The sequence below is a fragment of the Macaca nemestrina genome, chromosome 7, assembly GCF_043159975.1.
Source record: "Macaca nemestrina isolate mMacNem1 chromosome 7, mMacNem.hap1, whole genome shotgun sequence".
Taxonomy (NCBI): domain Eukaryota; kingdom Metazoa; phylum Chordata; class Mammalia; order Primates; family Cercopithecidae; genus Macaca; species Macaca nemestrina.
Window position 1 is genome coordinate 142,963,282 of NC_092131.1, and position 20,507 is coordinate 142,983,788.

The following is a 20,507-nucleotide window of genomic DNA, read 5'->3' on the forward strand; positions in this document are numbered from 1 at the left end:
GGGAAGCATTTGATGTCAGGCACATCCCAGTCTTGCCGTTAGTTTTCTTCTCCTCTAGGGTGAGCCCATAGCCACTGTTATGCCTGCCTCGTAGGATCAGCCCGAGACGCAGGAATGATAATGGCTATAACTGAATGGCTTTGTGAGACATCGAGATTATTAAATAAATAAGTGGCACACAGAGATGGAAGCCATTTATGAAACGTTTGTGGTAGCATTTTTCTACTTTGAGTTATTTGTAGCTTCACAAGAATTTTCATTTCCAAATATAAAGTGAAAATGTTGTGTCATTCGCCATTAAGCAACCCACAGAACAGTTCCTGTTCTTTCTAAAATGGGATGGAGTGATTTATCGGTACAATTGAGAACTCCTTGTTTCATACCCGCTTTTACTTTTCAACTTGTGAGATTTTCATATATAATTAAAACAGCCTCAATATTTGTAATACTATTTTTTCTGATTCAGTTGCGTTGGAGGGGGTTATATTCAAAATCAAGATTTATTTTTGGCTGTCCTTTTCCTTGCCTTACACTCAATTGTGTTATTACCATTACTTGACTCTCCTTTCCCCCATCTTTGACATGTGCACTCACACACGCACACCATCACCTCTGCTCTCTCCCCTGCCCCAAACGCATACATCCCCATCTAGCCCTGACATGCAAATACTTTCACAAAAGTTGGTTTTTAAAATCTGGCTGGGCACAGTGGCTCATGCCTGTAATCTCAACACGTTGGGAGGCTGAGTTGGGAAGATGACTTGAGGCCAGGAGTTCAAGACTGGGCAAGTCAGTTAGACCTCATCTCTACAAAAAAATTTAAAATTAGCTGGGTGTGGTGGTACGCGCCTGTTGTCCTAGCTACTCAGGAGGCTGAGGTCAGAGGATCACTTGAGCCCAGGAGTTCAAGGTTACAGTGTGCTATGATTGTACCACTGCAGTCCAGCCTGGGCAACAGATCAAGAAAGACCTTTTCTCTTAAAAAAAAAAAAAAAAAAAAAAAAGGAAAAGGAAAAAGAAAAAAAGAAAAACTACCATGTGGTTTTACCTTAATAGTAAATGTGCTGAATATACAAAATTACCTATTTGCTTTAACAACCCCTGTCATGGCTGGGCGCGGTGGCTCACGCCTGTAATCCCAGCACTTTGGGAGGCTGAGGCGGGCGAATCAAGAGGTCAGGAGATCAAGACCATCCTGGCTAACACGGTGAAACCCTGTCTCTACTGAAAATACAAAAAAAATTAGCCGGGTGTGGTGGCGGGTGCCTGTAGCCCCAGCTACTCGGGAGGCTGAGGCAGGAGAATGGGGCTTGAACCCGGGAGGCGGAGCTTGCAGTGAGCCGAGATTGCGCCACTGGACTCCAGCCTGGGCAACAGAGCGAGACTCTGTCTCAAAAAAAAAAAAAAAAACCAAACCCACATCAGACACCATGGGGTTTGTTTTTGTTTTGTGTTACATGTATCCATGTCTTTTGGCTTTTCTCATTCAGGGTTGTTTTGTGTGTTTTTCTGTTGTTGTTATTGTTTGGTTTGGTTTGGTTTTTATTCTCTCCTCATCTATGTTATCAAGGTTTTTTTTCTTGAACCTCCCTAATTTCTAACCCCCTGGACTTTTAAAAAGAAATCTAAAATCCAGCGAATCTTTGAGATAGTCTCTAGGAAGTTGGGAATCGTTTGCCTCTTCATCCTTTCTGAGTCACAAGTGTATTTTCTGTGATACGCCCAAAATAGTTCTGGGAAAGAAGAAGGAAAAGAGACTTACTCAGAAACCCAATACACAAGATAAGAAATATCAATGGATATTCTTACAACAGGCAACTAACTGCAGGGCTCAGATTTTAAACTTTCTGTCCAGTTGCTAATCTGTGCATTCCACTTGGGGTTTAGAAATCTGTCCTTATGTCCATTGTATACGGCACTGAAGCCGGGGGAATTACGTGGCCCCTCCCCTGGTGTCTGGAGTTTGGGTTGTTGTTTCTGCACAGATGGAGCTATGAGAAGGAGAGAAGTTGAGTGACAGGAGAGGATAGGTCTGGCTCCCAAGCATATACCCGGCTAAACAGAGACAACAAATCAAGCCCAGCTGCCTTCAAACCACATTGGCTTGTTTACTTCTGGAACATTTTTGCAATGACTATTCATCATCTTTACTTTGGATTCTTATTGGTTGATTTTCTTTTTTTCCTAGAGAGTCATGGAAGCCACTCTCAAGGTAGATGAAAAGGTTTCCTACCATTTTACAAGTGGATCAAATGCAGGTTTACAGAGAAAGCTTTGCATGTCTAAATGAGGAGCCTGGCAGAGCCTGAAAGACCTAGGTTCACTTTCTAGCCCCACCCAGTCTTAGTTCCAGTTTTCTCATCTGTAAAACGGAGATGACAGAGTATGTGGCTCATGTAGCTGTGATGTTGAATGAAACTGCGTGGAAATCATCTGGGTAACTTCTGCCCCACAGTGGGCACTTGGCTCACTACAGCTGTTTGTTGTCGCCTTTATTATTCCAAAGCCTGGTTGAGGTGCAGCCTCAGCATTCATTGGTAAAATGGCCCGACTCTCAAGACCTGGCAGAGGCTGATGTGGCCCCTAAACAGCTCCAGCCCTCCTGGGCAAATCCAAGTCCTAACTAGCACACCTCAAGTCCAGCTCCAATCACTGTGGTTATTATCCTCGCTCGGCTGCTCCGTGGTGAATCCTGAGACAGGAAGTCTGTATTTTCTTGGAACTGAAAGTAGAGCAGCCCTCCTTCCACAGCAGCACAAGCCCTGCTCCTGCAGAAACTGGAAAATTCTGTTTAGAGGCTGCATGCCGAAATGCTGCACCAAACAACAGCAACAGCTCCACCTACTCACTTGATCTGGCTTCCTAATAATATCTTTGGATGAAGGTGGGGGATAAGTGGAGAAGCGCTGAATCGCTCGTTTGATTCTCACAGAGACTGTAGCAAGGCAGGGCAAGGTCCAACTGAATACACTCAAATTCTCCTATTTCCCATTGTTTTCCATTAAAAGAAAAAAGGTATAGGTCATTTTATAGTGGGAGATAAAAAACATGCCACAGTAAGCATTTCACGTATTTGTTCATGAATCAGAGAAGTTGCTTCCTGTGCATGTCATTGTCTAAACTGAGTGTCCCTGAAATGACAAGAAAAGTAGTGTTCAGGGATTGGGGCTTGGGGCTTGGCTCACATTTGTCTTCTCTCCATTCACAGCTATTTCTTTTAGAAGAGATGAGAGAGAGAAAGTATGATGGATATGCTCGAGTGATACAGAAATCATGGAGGAAATTTGTGGCCCGGAAGAAATATGTTCAAATGAGAGAAGAAGGTATTTTAGCAATTTTGTTTCATTCATTTTAACAAATCTGAAGAGTAAATTTGAGCTTAAGTGAAGTTCTAAGTTCCATTTTATTTTGCATATAATGTCATGCTACAAATATTGCATCATTTAGAGTTTATTTGTATATTTTCACAGTATTTTCCTCCTTTTTCTGACTGACTTATCCTTCTTCCATCTTAACCCTCTTGGGAATTGTAGCCTCAGACATCTTACTGAACAAGAAGGAGAGAAGGAGAAACAGTATTAACAGGAACTTTATAGGGGATTACATTGGGATGGAAGAGCACCCAGAACTCCAGCAGTTCGTGGGCAAGAGGGAGAAGATTGATTTTGCAGACACAGTCACCAAGTACGACAGGAGGTTCAAGGTACGTGCTGACTGTCCGCCTCTGAGATCACCAGATTCCTTACTTTTTTAAAAAAATAACTTGTTATTTTGCTTTTGTTGTTACCAAAGCAGAACATGGTCATTGTAGAAAAATTTAGAAAAAATATAAACCGAAAGAAAAATCAGTACCTATGCCCAGAAACAATCACTGTTAACATTCTGTGTATATCTATATCTTTCAGAATGTTTTTATGAAAACATACATTTGTGTGTTTAGTTTTACAAAACTGAGATACATATTGCATGCTGTTTTATGTCCTGAGGTAGTTTTTTATTTGTTTGTTTGTTTAAATAATGCCAGGGAGAATTTTCAATAGTAATACAGGGAACAATATAAGTTATTTTACATGGCTGCATAGTATTCCATTTTACAGATGCCTTATTATTTTTAACCAATTTCTCATGAATCTATTTTTAGTGAGTTTTTCTTTTTTACTATCATAACTTCAATGAGCATCTTTTCACACATCTTTGTGTATCTATCTCTCCCCAAATATTTTTAGAAGAAACTGATAGGAGTGAAATCGTTGAATCAAAGGATTGAGAATATCAAGTAATATTGCAGAGTATCCTCACCCATTTTCCCAAAGTGGCTGATAAGTAAGGCTTCTCTAGCCACAGGAGGAACAGCTGATTTTTCACCTCCTCCCTTAGATACCTTTTGATAAAGTCTTGGTCCTAATAGACAAATTTGAAGTTTCAGAAGCTCATGGACCCATTAAGAGCTTTTGGTTTTTTGGCAGGGATGGGGAGGTCAAAAAAAAAAAAATGTAATGAAGTAAACAACAGAAGCACGATGTTATTTTCCTAAAACCAAACCATTTCTTGCAACCTGTGCATGGCCCCAGCTGCTGTGACGGCAGCTCTGGGTTCACACGGGTCCTTAGCTCTTGCAGCGGTACTCGTTATAAAGTGGTTACCCACAAATTCCCGAGTAGATTTATATTAGATTATTGAGAATTATCATTCAAATGACAATATATCAGTATTTAAAAAAAAAATTTTATGAACTCCCAAGAAAACACATGCAGACACCGCCGCCTGTTTAGAAACACGCTGTAGTGCATCCTTGGTAAGCTCGCCACAGCTATTGGTGACTTCCCCTTTACACCTGCTGTCCTGATGCATCAGGTGACTCCATGTGAGTTTGCCAGTTTTTAAGTCAAAAAGGGTGAAGTCATTTTTTACATGTCATCTTAATAATCACAAATAATGCCATCTTTTCCCGTCATGGGCCCGGTCATGTGATGAAAGGAACAGCCGTCCCAACAGTAGTGAAGATTGACTGTCCAAGGCCGCTTCCCACTGTCCTGGTAACAGCGGTCCACCGTGTGAATGGTTGTCATCACATTGACCGTGTCTGTCCACCTTTTTTTGAGACGGAGTCTTGCTCCGTCACCCAGGCTGGAGTGCAATGGCGCAACCTCGGCTCACTGCAACCTCCACCTCCCAGGTTAAAATGATTCTCCTGCCTCAGCCTCCCAAGTAGCTGGGATTATAGGCACCCACCCCCACACCCAGCTAATTTTTGTATTTTCAGTAGAGACGGGGTTTCACCATGTTGGTCAGGCTAGTCTCAAACTCCTGATCTCAGGTGATCCACCCGCCTCGGCCTCCCAAAGTGCTGGGATTACAGGTGTGAGCCACCGTGCCTGGCCTGTCCAGCTTCTTAAAGCTCCTCTCCTTACAGGGTGTAAAGCGAGACCTGCTTCTTACCCCAAAGTGCTTGTACTTAATCGGACGAGAAAAGGTCAAACAGGGCCCAGACAAGGGCCTGGTGAAAGAAGTCCTGAAGCGGAAAATCGAGATAGAACGGATCTTGTCTGTGTCCCTCAGGTGAGTGACTGGAGGCGCAGAGGCAGGACTGCCCCATCTCGCCTCAGCATCACTGTCCGCTGTTCCAGACAGCCAGGAGGAAGGCCGGGCGGGGCTCCCCTGCGGTCAGAATCATGATCAAGAGAATGGAATTTTCCTTGGTCCCAAAGGGAAGACTCCCTAGTCTCAGCGAGTCTTGATATGTCAGGAAGAAGGTACCAAGAACAGGTTGCCTCCGGACAGCTCCCCTAATCAAGGGGACCCAGATCTATTGTAACCATAACATGTTAGAAATGAACCCAGTATATGGAGCACCTCAGAGAAGAATTTCTCTTGTTGCAATGGAGCCAAGGGTTCAGAGCTCTGTCCCCCAACCCACCTCACCCAGGTTGGAAGCCTCACCCATTTCCCTGAGCAGAGGGTCCTGGAAGGGAAGTTTCTTTGGGACTTCCTTAGGGAGTGCAAGTTGGTCTCCATTCTCTGTAGTCCTGGAGTCATCGCGAGATGCTCTCTTTGCTCCAGTTCTCAGGCAGTGGGGAGTGGTGTTTGCTTCCGCAAGGCCTCAGGCAGGGCCCTTGCTCTTCTCGGCAGCACCTTGGCTTCCTTTTGGCAGAAGGGCTCCTCTGTCAGCTGTCGGAGCATCTCCTCCGTCACTGGGACCTAGGCTAGGAGTTGTTAGCATGGGAGGTTTTCCCATGCTAAGAAGTCCTCCCATGCTAAGAACTCCTAGACTAGGAGTCATCCCATGCTAAGTCCTTCCGAAGTCCTCCCATGGTAAGAACTCCTAGACCAAGTTCCGCTGACAGAGGAAATCCTCGCAATCCATGAAAGCTAAGAATGGAAGAAAGGCCTCCTCGAGCCCCATAGCTTCCTCCAAGAATCATGTCCCTGGGCCTCTGAGGCTAACACTACTTTAGTCAGGAAAAGCTTTGGGTCTTTGCATTAGAGACGTTCTGCTCTCACATGAACATGGAATTGGGACGCCTCTCAAACTCTTACTCCACACAGAAGACAAAACTGCTGCGCTCAGGAAAAAGCAGGGGTTTGATGTGCTCAGGCGTCTGACCTACCGAGCTGGAAATCCTAGCTCCAGTCTGATAATCCAAAGCAGATTTCTTGTTCCGTCTATTCTTGCCTGTGTCTCTGTGGTTTCTGATTCTATCTGTTCCTAATTTCCCTGGATAAAGGGCCAGGCGGTGGAGGGCAGTTAAGTATGTCAAACATGCCAACTCAGGATGTGGTAAAGTTGCTAAGCAGATGAGTCCACAGTGTCCATTTTGCAGCCCCTCCTCAGGTAGGTTTCAAGGCCATTGGTTTTTTTTTTTAAAAAAAGCTCTAGGCGCTGACTGGTTTTCAGAAGGTCTTCCTGAACATTCAGCTCACTGGCTGGGTCCCAACCTGAGCGGGGCAGTGGCTGCTGGCCACACTCTTCCTAGCTAGCTGGGCCCTGAGGTTGCCCTGGGAACCCAACAGGAAGCTCCTTGCTTGTCATCGCATGGGGACCTGCCACGCCTGGACTAAGCCAGGTTGGCCACAACGTGCTTGGCAGGCACCCTAGGTGAAGGTCAGGGAACCACAGCTCTAGGGCACGTGTAGTCACTGTGCTGAGAGTGACTTACTGTGTTATTGCCCGGGTCTGTCTTCAGTCCCTCAGACCCCTGGTGGAGAGCTCATGACTGGGACCATAAATTATCCTCATTGAGCTACATTTGTGTGGTTCTTTTGTTTTGTTTTGTTTTGTTTAGACAGAGTCTCGCTCTGTCACCCAGGCTGGAGTGCAGTGGCGCGATCTCAGCTCACTGCAACTTCTGCCTCCTGGGTCCAAGTGATTCTCCTGCCTCAGGCTCCAGAGTATCTGGGATTACAGGCGTTGGCCACCACCCCTGGCTAATGTTTGTATTTTTAGTAGAGACAAGGTTTCACCACGTTGGCCAGGCTAGTCTCGAACTCCTGACTTCAAGCGATCCACCCACCTTGGCCTCCCCAAGTGCTGGGATTAGAGGTGTGAGCCACCGTGCCTGGCCTTGAGCTACACTTGTATCAAGCACTTTGACACTTACTATCTTATCGGTAAGTCCTTGAGAGGGTCATGAAGCAGGGACTGTAGGGACTGTTCACACTCAAATTTCTTCCTTTTATTTCGTTTTTTGTTTGTTGTCTTCTTTTACAGCCTCTGGGGATATAATCTCTTATGGTAACACCAGCTGCTTTTTCTTCTTCCTCCTCAGTATTCATCGTCTGGAAGGTTCCTTTCTTGTGGTCTTTCCTTTTTAGAGGCTGTAGTAAAATGAGGTACTTAGCCTAAAAGTTTTTCTGATTCTAAGGAAAATAAAAGAAAGTGTGAGTCATTTGAACTTGTGATGTCTGCGTATTGCAGTCACTGAACCTCACACTTGCCAAGATGAGTAACAGTGTGTTCCCTCATTTCTTTATACTTGAGTTAGGCCAGTAATCAGAACCAAGTTAGGAAAGCAACCAGAGGGTGATGTGTGTGCAGAATCGAACCCAGAGTGGAAATTAATTCTGGTACCAGACTACTGAACGTGCGTGTGTGTTCTCAAAATACTTCAGTACTGGCATAGAGAAGGATTTTAACAGTTGTCTTGTACTTCAGGAAAAAAGCCGCAACATCTGTATGTGTTTTTCAGTATTTCTGAGATTTGACTAGTTGACTATTGGCTGGAATGATATCAACATATGGCCTCCTAGTTACGATTTATCCAAGTATCCTATAAGCTTGATCTTAGCCCATCTCTAACTCTTATAACTAATGTCAGTGCACAGTGGGCCTACATCTCCCTATTCAAACCAACCAACCATTTAGTGGAAGTTATGATACAAGGGAAATGTGAGCATGACTAAATATTTGGTCTGAAGAATTTATTGTTTATTTCTGTAGGTGTGATAATGGTTTTGTGGTTAATTTTATATAAAGAGACGTTATCTTTTAATGATATATACTGAAACATTTGAGGATAAAATGAAGGCTGAGCGCAGCGACCCATGCCTGTAATCCCAGCACTTTGGGAGACCAAGGCAGGAGGATCACTTGACCTCAGGAGGTTTGGGACCCACCTGGGCAACATAGTAAGACCCCATCTCTACAAAAAATGTAAAAATTAGCCAGGAGTGGCGGTACATGCCTGTGGTCCCAGCTACTCGGGAAGCTGAGGTGGGAGGATTGCTTGAGCCCAGTGGGTCAAGACTGCAATGAGTCATGATCACACCACTGCACTCCAGCCTGGGCAACAGAGTGAGACCCTGTCTCAAGTAAAAATAATATCATAGTCTTTACTTTGGTTTAAAATAACCTGGAAGTTATTTTAAAGTGGAAGCGGAGAGAGTGACGTTGTAGATAATTGTGATTATCCATGGATTGGTGCTTGAAATCTGACATGTGGTTCATTCTACTATACTACTTTTTATTTTTTCAAGACAGGGTCTCACTTTGCCACCCAGGCTGGAGTGCAGTGGCACAATCTCGGCTCACTGCAGCCTTGACCTCCAGGTTCAAGCGACCCTCCCACCTCAGTCTTCTAAGTAGCTGAAACTTCAGGCAGGTACCACCACTCCCGGCTAATTTTTGTATTTTTTGTAGAGACAGGGTTTCCCCATGTTACCCAGGCTGGTCTCCAACTCCTGGGCTCACGGGATCTACCCACCTCAGCCTCCCAAAGTGCTGGGATTACAGGCATGAGCCACTGTGCCCGGCCCTACTATCCTGCTTGTTTACAATTTAGAATTTTCTATAATAAAATGTTTTTCTAATCCTCCAGTAGACATTAAATTTTTAGAAGTCTTTATCTTTTCTAAACATACTGATATATGTCTAGTTGAATTACGGTTAACATTTTTTTTGAAGCTTTCATTTACAAGAAAGAATAGGATCACAACAGGTAGAAATAGGGCCAATAGCTCAGAGAGAGATTAAGACTGTAGTTTGTCAAAGGGACTCCAGGATAATTTGATCAGGAAAAATCCTTACTTAAATAAATTTAGGCTGGGTGCGGTGGCTCATACCTGTAATCCCAGCACTTTGGGAGGCCGAGGCGGGCCGATCGCTTGAGGTCAGGAGTTCAAGATCAGCCTGGCCAACATGGCAAAACCCCCTCTCTACTAAAAATACAAAAAAATTAGTTGGGCATGGTGGTGGGCGCCTGTAATCCCAGCTACTTAGGAGGCTGAGGCAGGAGAATCGCTTGAGCCTGGGGGCAGAGGGTGCAGTGAGCTGAGATCACACCACTGCAGTCCAGCCTAGGCAACAGAGCGAGACTCTGTCTCAAAAAAAATAAATAAAAATTAAAGTGAAACACTGATGCTTGCATTTCTGGCTTCATTGGAGACTTGGGAAGAGTGTCAGGAGGTCACATACCAACACAGAGTTGAGACACAGGATTTCTGAGGCTTGTGGTGGCTGCTGACAGAAAGCCATGCCTGGGTTTTTGAAGGATCCTCCCAGAGCTGCTGCTTGTTCAACTACTGACCTGGCCCCAGTCTTATTTGAAAAACAAGGAAACTTATTTGAAAAACTCAATTCCACTCATTACCACAGGTGTAATGACCCATGTTCTTGGCTTTGCTATTGTAGGTGTTGAGTTTGGGGCCATGGAAGCTCTTATTTGGGGCTCTCTGATGAGGCTTCTCGTTTTTCTTCTCATTCTGGTAGCTGACCACAAGAAGGATGAGACCAAAAGTTGTGTGGCTGGCTGTCTGGATTAACAGATTTTCCAGTACTTGTCTCCAATGGGAAAAACAACCCGTAAGACGGTGCTTTTTAGACAGAGGCTCTAGCTCCCTGGTCACAACATTCTTGCCCAGAATGTTTCCTTGCCTGAATCCCCTAAAGTTTCTGGCAGTAAAAACAGCCCACTTCACTGCCTGTCCTGCTGACCTGAAGCATTACTGGCATCGTGGCTTGCTGGGGCCTGTAAGCACTGGGAACCTGGAAGTTGTCAGCATCATGGGATTGAACACCTACCTGGTGCTGAGCCCTGGTTTTCGAAGGTGGATGAGGCACAGTCACTGCCTCGGGAAGCTCCTCTCATTCTGGAAGGGGGAACAGACAGCTGAGTAAACATGTGCCTTACTACAAGTGTTCCCAGCGTGATTTAAAGGATACTCCTGGGACTCAAAAGAGGAGAGTGGGTCTTTGCACCTGCGGCTCAGGTGAAGCTTCTTTGAGCCGGACACATCACTGCTGAGGCCTGCACCTGCGTCCAGGCTTTCTCAGAGAAATGAAGAAGGTTCTGAAACTGGTGCCCCTGGTTTCTCTGAGTGGTAGAATTCTGGGCAAGTTTTATTTTCTTCTTGATTCGCCTCCATATCTTCCAGTTTACTAAAAGCAGCATATTTCATAAGCAGGAAAGACTTTTGTAAAAGCTTAAATAAAGGCAGGGCTATCCTTGGAAATTGCCTTTTCAGCTTAAAAAAAAAAAAAAAAACAAACTCCTTCAGGACTTTCCTTGGTGTTTTGTAACTACATTTCTGTGAAAAGATATATTGGTTAAGAGAGTAAAACAAGATTTTCTAGTGTTGTCAGCAATACAACAGTAAGCCACAAAGACGGAGGAAAAAAAAAAACAAGGGCAGATCCAAACCAGAGACTAGGAAGAGGTCTTCCAACACAGGGTACGGCGTCAAACATCTGTAAGGAATTGCAGTATAGGAATAAGTCAGGGGTGAAGTCCAAAGATAAGTCTGACTTTTTAGAATAAATAAACACAAAAGCTTTGTTTTCAGGTCCAGGAGCATGGGCTGAGGAGAGCAGAATGAGCTGAGACCCTGGCCTGGGTGAAGGTGGTCTGCCTGGCTCCAATGCCTGGATCACTGAAGGGAGGGGACTTTGGATTTGATGGTTAAAGTCAAAGTGTCCAAACACATCTCTTCTCATTTCTAGATTCATGCTGATAATTGACCTGGAAGTTTTGGCCCGCTTGCTTTTTTCGTTATGATAATAATGAAACTCCTAATAAATCTAAGCACATTAAACCAGTCAAGGTGACTTGTGCTGGGCTCATTTAGCCCTGTTGAATAATCACCATCCTGCCACAGTTCAGTCAGGCAAGCAGGCATGATCAGACATGCCAGAGAGAGCTTTGAGCAAACCACCAAAACAGGGAGGAGTTTCATTCCCCACCCCAGAGGCCAAAAAGTGGAGCTTCTTGTTTCACTCTGGTCTATTGCATGCGCTCTACCTATTGCAGCCGTGTTCTTTCACCTGGGCTAGGGTGCTAGGAGGCTTAGACTTTATTAATTCAAAATGACTTGGAAGAGCTCTTTTGAGCAGCTTTTCATAAGTGCTTTTTGGAGTTTTGGATTGCTGGCTGTCCCTTTAAAGGGAGGGAGGAGGTGCTTGTTCCCAGGCACTGTAGAACTGGCATGTTGGCCCTGAATTGCCTTTGCATGCACTGTTGACTGATGGAGATGAAAACTGTCTGTTATTTAAACCACTGGTTGTCAAGGTTTATCCTTGATCCCAGCTATCACAGGAGGGGGCAAGAAGCATGGCTGTGATATGGGGATGTCTGAAAACAAACATCTGGGGTAATGATAATGACCAAGTGCTCCTCCCAAATGGCCATTATTTGGTAAACCAAATAAACTACGGTAAAGTGTTCTGACTTCACATCCAAGGGAAAGTTTGGCTGCTCTTCAGGAAGCTGGCCATGAAAGGGCCAAGCTCCTTTCCCCTGACGCTGGCCTCTTGCTTCCAGTGAACTCCATGCACCGCCCCACCCCACCCCCATGGTTTGTGCATGCTGCCATTCTATGCCTTCCTATTCAATTGTGCTGCAGTTCCTTCAACCTCTTTTTCTCCTGTGGATTACCAAGCTCCTTTCCTGTAGGAGGACTGAAAGTGCATAATTTGGAAAAAAAAAAAAAAAAGAGAATTTAGTTTTTACAGTTCTAGAGACCAGGACGTCCGAGGTCAAGGTGCAGACAGATCTGGTGTCTGCTGAAGGCCACTGTCTTCTTTATAGATGGCACCTCTTGTTGTGTCCTCACATGTGAGAAGGATAGAAAGGGCAAACCACTCCTGTAAGGTCACTAATCCAATTCGTGAGGACCCCTTCCTTGTAACTTAATCACCTCCTTAAGGCCACACTTCTTAATACTACCACATTGGTGAATAAGCTTCAACATCAGACCAAGGTAGAGGCTGTGGCTACAGCTACTGGTTCCATCAGCTCCGGGTCACTAGCTCCCTGTCTCAGCCTGGAGAGAAGGTTCCTGACAAGCCTGGGAGAGTCCACCAAGATTCTCTGTCCAAGGGAGCCCTGTGATCCCAACAAGGGCCCAGCCCCTACCTTGACCTGTGAATGGGGCTGAACAGGGATAGCACAGGAGTTTCCTTTTAAATGGGTCAGATTTTACATGGAAGAAGGATCCTGGGTCTCAAAGATTCTCTACAGCTCAGTCCTCTGTGTGGTCCCCTTGCCTCATCATCTGGCTTTGTCACAGCCTGGTAATCCCACTGGTGCAGTGACACCAGGAGCTCCGAGAGCAGAGCAGAGCTCCTGAGCCATGCTGCAGGGCTCTGGGTGTTCAAAGAACCGTGTCTGTGGCGCTTAGAGAGACTAAAATGTGACCATGGTCAATTCACTGAAGCAGGTTTGCCTAATTTGTTTCTAATGCCTGGGAAAATGCTTACAATCCCTGATGAAATCTCATTCTTCAAAGGGTTGTTTTCGGTATTTGGCAGTGGTACTTGGAGATACTCATAAACTTATATATTACAGCCTTTAGGGTGGTGGCCCCATTCACCTGAGTGATAAATCTAACAGAGAATGCAAATTCTCAATTACACACGTTGTCGCTTTCTACCAAGCCTAGCCAGGCCTGAAGATGGAACTTCGTCTCACCCACCTCCCCTGACCACCAGGCATTTCCTCAGCGCTGGGTCTGCCTCAGCGTCTCTCTGCCATCACCCTTTAGCTCCTAACACCTGCTCCCCTCCAGGCATAAATTTCTCCACAATCCCACCCTGTCCAAACATGTGGTTCCTACAAAGGTGTGTTCTCTCCTTGTCTGACAAAATTCATTAGCTTGAAGGTGATGATTTTTGCTTGTTTGCTGTTTGTCCATCTGACCTTTGCATCTCTGAACTTGGACGTGTCTGTACATTCTAGTAGCTCCTGGTTTGCAGTGTCCGCAGAGCACTGTTTGCCAGAAGGTTCTTAATAAGTACCTTGAAGTCCAGGACATTGGCTTCCCTCTTGATAACCGAGCTTATAATTCTTCAAGTTCAAATTTACTACAATAGCTACAACCATATCATAAATTATACTAATACTAACTTGGAACTTAAATGTAGAGTTATCCCTTTTCAGCTGCATTCTATTCATAACGTTCTGGATTTTTATGGTCTTAAAAACACAAGTTGGATTTGAAAATGGATTTTTTAAAAATATGGGCTAAATTGTCCTTAAGTTCCTCATTTTAAAAATCATGTGGAAAAAGTACTTTGATTATCCTTTTGTTGGGCTATAAACTTTCTTTGAAAGCAGATTTCAGCAATCTCATTATGTAATTCCATTGTAGTTGGTTTTTGTTTGAAAGATTATTACTATAGAAAGACTAAAATCTTAGCACTATCTTGCAGGATTTTTAAAATGGAAGAAAAAAAATAGAGTAAACAGAAGCACAGCTTTCACCAAGTGTGTTTGTCCAATCTCTTTACAGTACTATGCAGGATGACATTTTTATTCTCCATGAGCAAGAGTATGACAGTTTGCTTGAATCTGTCTTCAAAACTGAATTCCTAAGCCTCTTAGCAAAGCGTTATGAGGAGAAAACCCAGAAGCAACTACCTCTGAAATTCAGCAATACGTAAGTCCGGATCTGGGACCCAAACTTCTGCGTGTAGCTAAAAAGGGGCCTTGATCGCACCCCTGGGATTCAGGATGGGGCTGGGGGAGGCTCGCGAGGAGGAGAGTGGGGTCTGGCTGGCCCCAGTGGAACCTTAGAGCCTGCAGAAGACAGTCTGGATAGCAGTCACAGACTTGGAAAAGGTTATTTTTGCATTTCTGTGAAATAATGACTTCGTAGACTAGTGTATTTTATCATTTAGACAAAAACCTCCTAAATGAGGCAGACAAAGGCAGATTTTTATGTCTCACCCAAAAATAGGGTTTTTAATTTAGCAGAGCAGACAGGAGTAGAATCAGGCTGGAAGCAGATGAAAGTGACAAAGGTGGGGGCATAAATTCCCCAAACTAATGCATAATAAAACCTATTTATTGGTAGGGCCTCTGGGGGCTTGAGGACTATAGGTGGCCAATGTGTTGTGTAGGTGGCTCACCTTCCCTTCTTTTTTTTTTTGAGATGGAGTCTCGTTCTGTTGCCCAGGCTGGACCTCTGCCTCCCATGTTCAAGCAATTCTCCTGCCTCAGCCTCCTGAGTAGCTAGGATTACAGGTGCTCACCACCACATCTGGCTAATTTTTTGTATTTTTAGTAGATATAGGGTTTTACCATGTTGGCCAGGCTGATCTTGAACTCCCAACCTCAAGTCATCCGCCCACGTTGGCCTCCCAAAGTGCTGGTATCACAGGCTTGAGCCACCATGCCCGGCCTCACTTTCATTTCTTTTGGCAACATGACCTAATGGACCAGGTACTGGCATACTGTTGACCCTCTAATCTCAGATTTGCTGAGTAAGAGTTATTTAGCTAGTCTGGACAATATAGTAAGCCCACATCTCTACAAAAAGTAAAAAATAAAAAATAAAAAATTAGCCGGGTATGGTGGTGCATGCCTGTAGTCCCAGCTACACGGGAGGCTGAGGTGGGAGGATACTTGAGCCCAGGAGGCAGAGATTGCAGTGAGCTGAGACTGCGCCACTACACGCCAGCCTGGGCAACAGAGCAAGACCCTGTCTAAAACACAGAAAGAAAGTTATTTAACTTTTCTTTTTAAATGTCCCCGTCTATAAAATGGGAATATCCTCCATCTTTTCCCAGCTACAAGAATGAGGCCAAGACAAAGCCTTAATATCATGATGAGGGAAACTTATAATAGGCAGCTACTTAAAATTATGATTTTTCCTTCCTATGATATGAGAAAATATAAGTTAAAAGCAGAATAAGGATTGCATAATGCAGGCATATGGGCAATACAGAAGCATTAAAACTGGCTGGGGAGTTTGGGAATTGCAGGTAAATCCTGTCTTCTATTTGGATCTTGGTTGCTAGTGTGTCTTTTTCCATCCCCGGGTGGGATGTCATGGTGCAAGAACAGTACGGGACTAAACAAAGCCAGGTTCTGTGCTAAAGAGTCTTCAAGCTGGCCTGGGTCTGGCATCTGGCAGTCCTCCACAAGCACAGGAGCAGGGACAACAGCTGGAAGCACAATGACAGCACAGTGGTGTGACCTGGAAATTGTCTCTTTCCTCTGTCCCCTCAGCAGGTGCCCCTGAGGCCACCTGACAGAGTGGCACTGGCACATTAGCGAGGTGTACCTCCCTCACCACCTGGTGTCTCATGGTACCGGGCCCCAGATGCTCCTGCTTCTGGCTCATTGTCATGCAGCGACAGTGCCACCCCATGGATGCGGTGCACATCCTCAGGGCCCTGCCCCGGTGTGGATTGTCCGGTCTTGCCTCATGTTTATGCTTTTCCAGCAGCAGAACTCCATGGCAGGATCTCTGAGCACCGTTTTCTCACTGCTTCCTTCGACCTGTTAACCCCAGTGTGCTTTTTGCAGGCTTGAACTGAAGTTGAAAAAGGAGAACTGGGGTCCCTGGAGTGCGGGGGGCTCCCGGCAAGTGCAGTTCCACCAAGGCTTTGGGGACCTGGCTGTCCTCAAGCCCAGTAACAAAGTGCTGCAGGTCAGCATTGGACCTGGACTGCCCAAGAACTCCCGTAAGTGCTCCACGGGCCCTGCAGGCAGAACTGCCACCGCTCACCCGAGTCTCCTGAGCGAATGCTAAAAACGTGTGCACAGATGTGGGGGCTGAGAATCAGTACACCTGCTGCTTCCTGGGGCTCAGGCTTTCTTCAGAATGGAACATTTCAAACTAAAGCAACAGCAAGGAAAATGAGCAGGTTAAAAGTTTCTGAGGGACTTAGTACTTATGTATCAGTATACCTGGCATTACAATATTGTGATTAAAACAAATCAGAGTTCGTTAGCTTCAAATTTCCCCTCCCTTTCCAGTCAGATCTTGTCCACAATACCAACATCATCCTCTATGCCACCTTTAAAGAAATTGACTGGGCCAGGCGCAGTGGCTCACACCTATAATCCTGGCACTTTGGGAGGCCAAGGCCGGACGATCACTTGAATCCGAGAGTTCTAGACCAGCGTGAGTAACATGGTAAAATCCTGTCTCCACACACAAAAATAAAAATACAACAATTAGCCAGGCATGGTGGTGCACGCCTGTAGTCCCAGCCACTTGAGAGGCTGAGGTGGGACGATGGCTTACGCCTGGGAGGTCAGGGCTGCAATAGCCTGGGTGACAGAGCAAGACCTTGTCTCATTAAGAAAAAGAAGACACTTTGGGAGGCCGAGACGGGCGGATCACGAGGTCAGGAGATCGAGACCATCCTGGCTAACACGGTGAAACCCCATCTCTACTGAAAAATACAAAAAAACTAGCCAGGCGAGGTGGCGGGCGCCTGTAGTCTCAGCTACTCGGGAGGCTGAGGCAGGAGAATGGTGTAAACCCGGGGGGCGGAGCTTGCAGCCAGCAGAGATCACGCCACTAAGAAATAAAACACCACACACATACACACACACACACACATATACACACACAGACACATGCACTACCTCAAACCCCAGTCTAACTCCTTCCCTGGCCTTTGATTCTTTTTCTATTTATAATTGGTATTTATAACTTATATCTATAGTACACAGCATAGAATAATATATGCTATGTATACTGTGATATTGTTCTAAAATTTGGCCTGTGTGTGTGATCACACACATGAAGATGCCATATGTAAAATAACTGTGTCTAGGCCAGGCACAGTGGCTCATGCCTGTAATCCCAGCACTTTGGGAGGCCGAGGCAGGTGGATCAGCTGAGGTCAGGAGTTCGAGACCAGCCTGACCAACACCCCGTCTCTATGAAATGCAAAAAACTAACAGGGTGTGGTGGCGTATGCCTGTAGTCCCAGCTCCTTGGGAGGCTGAGGCAGGAGAATTGCTTGAACCCAGGTGGCGGAGGTTGCAGTGAGCCAAGGTCACGCCACTACACTCCAGCCTGGGCAATAAGAGCAAAACTCTACCTCAAAAATTGATTAATTAATTAGCAATTTCTCAAATCCATCTGCAAAGGTACACTTTAACATGTTCTCTAACATATTAATACAATACCAGTAATACAATACCAATAAATGCCATCTTTTTTTTTTTTTTTTTGAGACGGAGTCTCGCTCTGTCACCCAGGCTGGAGTGCAGTGGCCGGATCTCAGCTCGCTGCAAGCTCCGCCTCCCATTCTCCCGCCTCAGCCTCCCGAGTAGCTGGGACTACAGGCGCCCGCCACCACGCCCGGCTAGTTTTTTGTATTTTTTTACTAGAGACAGGGTTTCACCATGTTAGCCAGGATGGTCTTGATCTCCTGACCTCGTGATCCGCCTGTCTCGGCCTCCCAAAGTGCTGGGATTACAGGCGTGAGCCACCGCGCCCGGCCCATCATATTTTTATATGTGTAGAGCCACCACTCAGGAAATGTTGGTGTATGTCTGTGTATCCATTAGTACTTGCAGAAAACAGCAACTTTTGGGGGGATTTCTGAAGAGACTTTTCAAGAAGAAGATGTGGACAGGGTTTAGGGAACAAAGTAGGGACCCAGGGAAAAGGAACAGCGGGAGATCATTGTTATCTGCAAACCTGAAGCAGCAGAGGGAGGAACGAGGTGAACTGAAGGCTGTATAGGCAGGAAGGAGGCACATGAAGTCCCCCTGCCTCCCTCCTGACATTCTAGTCTCCTGCCAGTGCCTCCTGTTGGCCTGGCCTATAGGCCTCACCCCACTGGAAGGCAGAGGCCTGGCTGTCCACAGGACTCAGACCCCAGGGCACGGAGCCGGGCAAAGAAAGGCTGCAAATAACCAGCAGGCGGTGTGTGTGCAGCGGGCCCCAGAGTGGAAACTGCCCAATAGGTGTTGGATCCTACCTTATTTGGGGTGGGGAGAGCGGCCTAGGTACTGGGAGGGAAGCGCCCAACAGGCCACATCCGTTTGCCCCTGGTCCCACGTGGTTGGTTCTCCCAGGCCCCAGAGCTACAGCTCCTCTGCTGTGTCTGCAGTGTGCACCTTGTCACCTCCCACCCTTCTCTATTCTTCAGCTCTTCTCTTTATAAGAAATTCCCTCTGCACCCCTCTTCCAGCTGGTTTAATCCTACCTTCCTTCCTGTTCCACTCGAGACCCTATTTATTGATTTTCTCCCCCACAGAGATGTCTCTGCAGAGATCTCCTCTGGCTCCTCTTGCCCTGCTGTGCAGCCCTGACTGGGACCCACAGTGTGTTCCTTTGGCCCCCGCTTGTTGCTAATTCCTTCATGTCTGTGTCAAGGGTACAAGTCTGCTTCTACTCCTTGTGGTCTCTGTGTTTAGTTCAAGGACCGTAGAACACACACTCTTGCGTGAAAGGCCCTTGACATAGGCAGGCGTGCAGTCAGCGCCGGAACGGGCTTCCTGCCAACCCCGGTGACCCACAGCGTTAGTGAACCTGCTCAGCCACTTAGCGTGTAGAACATGAATGCAAATGTTAAAATGTTCCGTCTGTCTCAAAAAGTCTGCAGAAATAGAAACACCTTTGTAAGATGATCAGCCCTTCTTTAAAAGCCACGGTCTAACATTTCAAAACTGTACCTCTATAAACCTATCCTCCAGCCCCTCCCACCCAGTAGCTACCATTACATACTTCCCTCAACTGCCCCTTCTCCGCTGCAACTGTTCTCCTGCAGATCCACCTGAGAACTGGAATCCAAGCTTCTCAAAAATTTTCCATATGCAAAGAACCATGAGGATCCATAAAACCAACCAGTAGCGCTGATTTTAACTTTGTCTTGCTTGTTTATTTCAGGTCCTACCAGAAGGAACACTACCCAAAATAGAGGTTATTCCGGTGGGACTCAAAATGCCAACTACCCAATGAGAGCGGCCCCTCCTCCCCCAGGTAAGCCAGCCATGTACCATAGTCTGGGACCACTAAATCTGGACCCATAACATAAAATATGTTTGGGAAGAAACCCATTAGCAGATCAATGCACACATATTAACCAGGCATGGACCATTTCATTGCCAGATGTACAACGCAGCAGCTCTGCTGGAGACCTCACAATTCAGAAAAGTAGGAGTCAGTGAGGCTGAGCTGCGGCTGAGTTTGCAATCTGGATTTCGTTACTTCGAAATATTACTCCCTTAGGAAAGGCTTCTGACAGAGAGAAAGGAGTCCTTGTCCGTGACAACTAGACTGTTGTCAGCTTTTAAGACACAGGATGCTGCTTTATGGAAATAGGCGTTTGTCAGGTCTAACCACACCACCACTACCCAGCTCTGGCCAAATACCACTACAGTAGCCCCGGCTTATCCTCGGAGGATGCATTCCGAGACCCCCACTGGGAGCTTGAAAATGCAGATATTACCAAAACCTATCTATACTTTTCCAGTTTGAGTTTTCCACAAAACCAGCAGAAATTTTTTTCCTTCTTCACAATGTTACAGATAGAAGATTCGTTGTTACTGTAGATCTTAGCAACTTCTGCATAATTTTTTATCCTCAGTAAGTTGAGAACTTTCACCCTTTCACTTAAAGGAAGCGCTTAATGGCTTCTCGTTGGCATATCCAAATTGCCGGCTTCCTGGGGCCGTTATGAATAACAAGACGGCTGCTTAGTGACTGATGACGGGGTAGGGGACACAGCATGGATAGGCTGGGCAAAGGGATGATTCGCATCCTGGCGGGACAGAGCGAGATGGCACATAACCTAAACCTTAGGAATTGTTCATTTCTGGAAC

The 20,507-nt window shown here is 45.8% G+C and overlaps 1 protein-coding gene across 1 annotated transcript in view; it reads left to right on the plus strand.

The window, feature by feature from the left end:
* The window catches only part of LOC105489507 (myosin IE), a 239,949-nt gene that overhangs the window by 198,093 nt on the left and 21,349 nt on the right, over positions 1–20,507 (plus strand). Inside the window, exons 20-25 of the mRNA XM_011754342.3 lie at positions 3,209–3,323; positions 3,534–3,703; positions 5,414–5,559; positions 14,221–14,367; positions 16,242–16,399; positions 19,573–19,665. Of these exons, the coding sequence (XP_011752644.1) occupies positions 3,209–3,323; positions 3,534–3,703; positions 5,414–5,559; positions 14,221–14,367; positions 16,242–16,399; positions 19,573–19,665 (829 nt within the window). The remainder of the gene's footprint in view (positions 1–3,208; positions 3,324–3,533; positions 3,704–5,413; positions 5,560–14,220; positions 14,368–16,241; positions 16,400–19,572; positions 19,666–20,507) is intronic.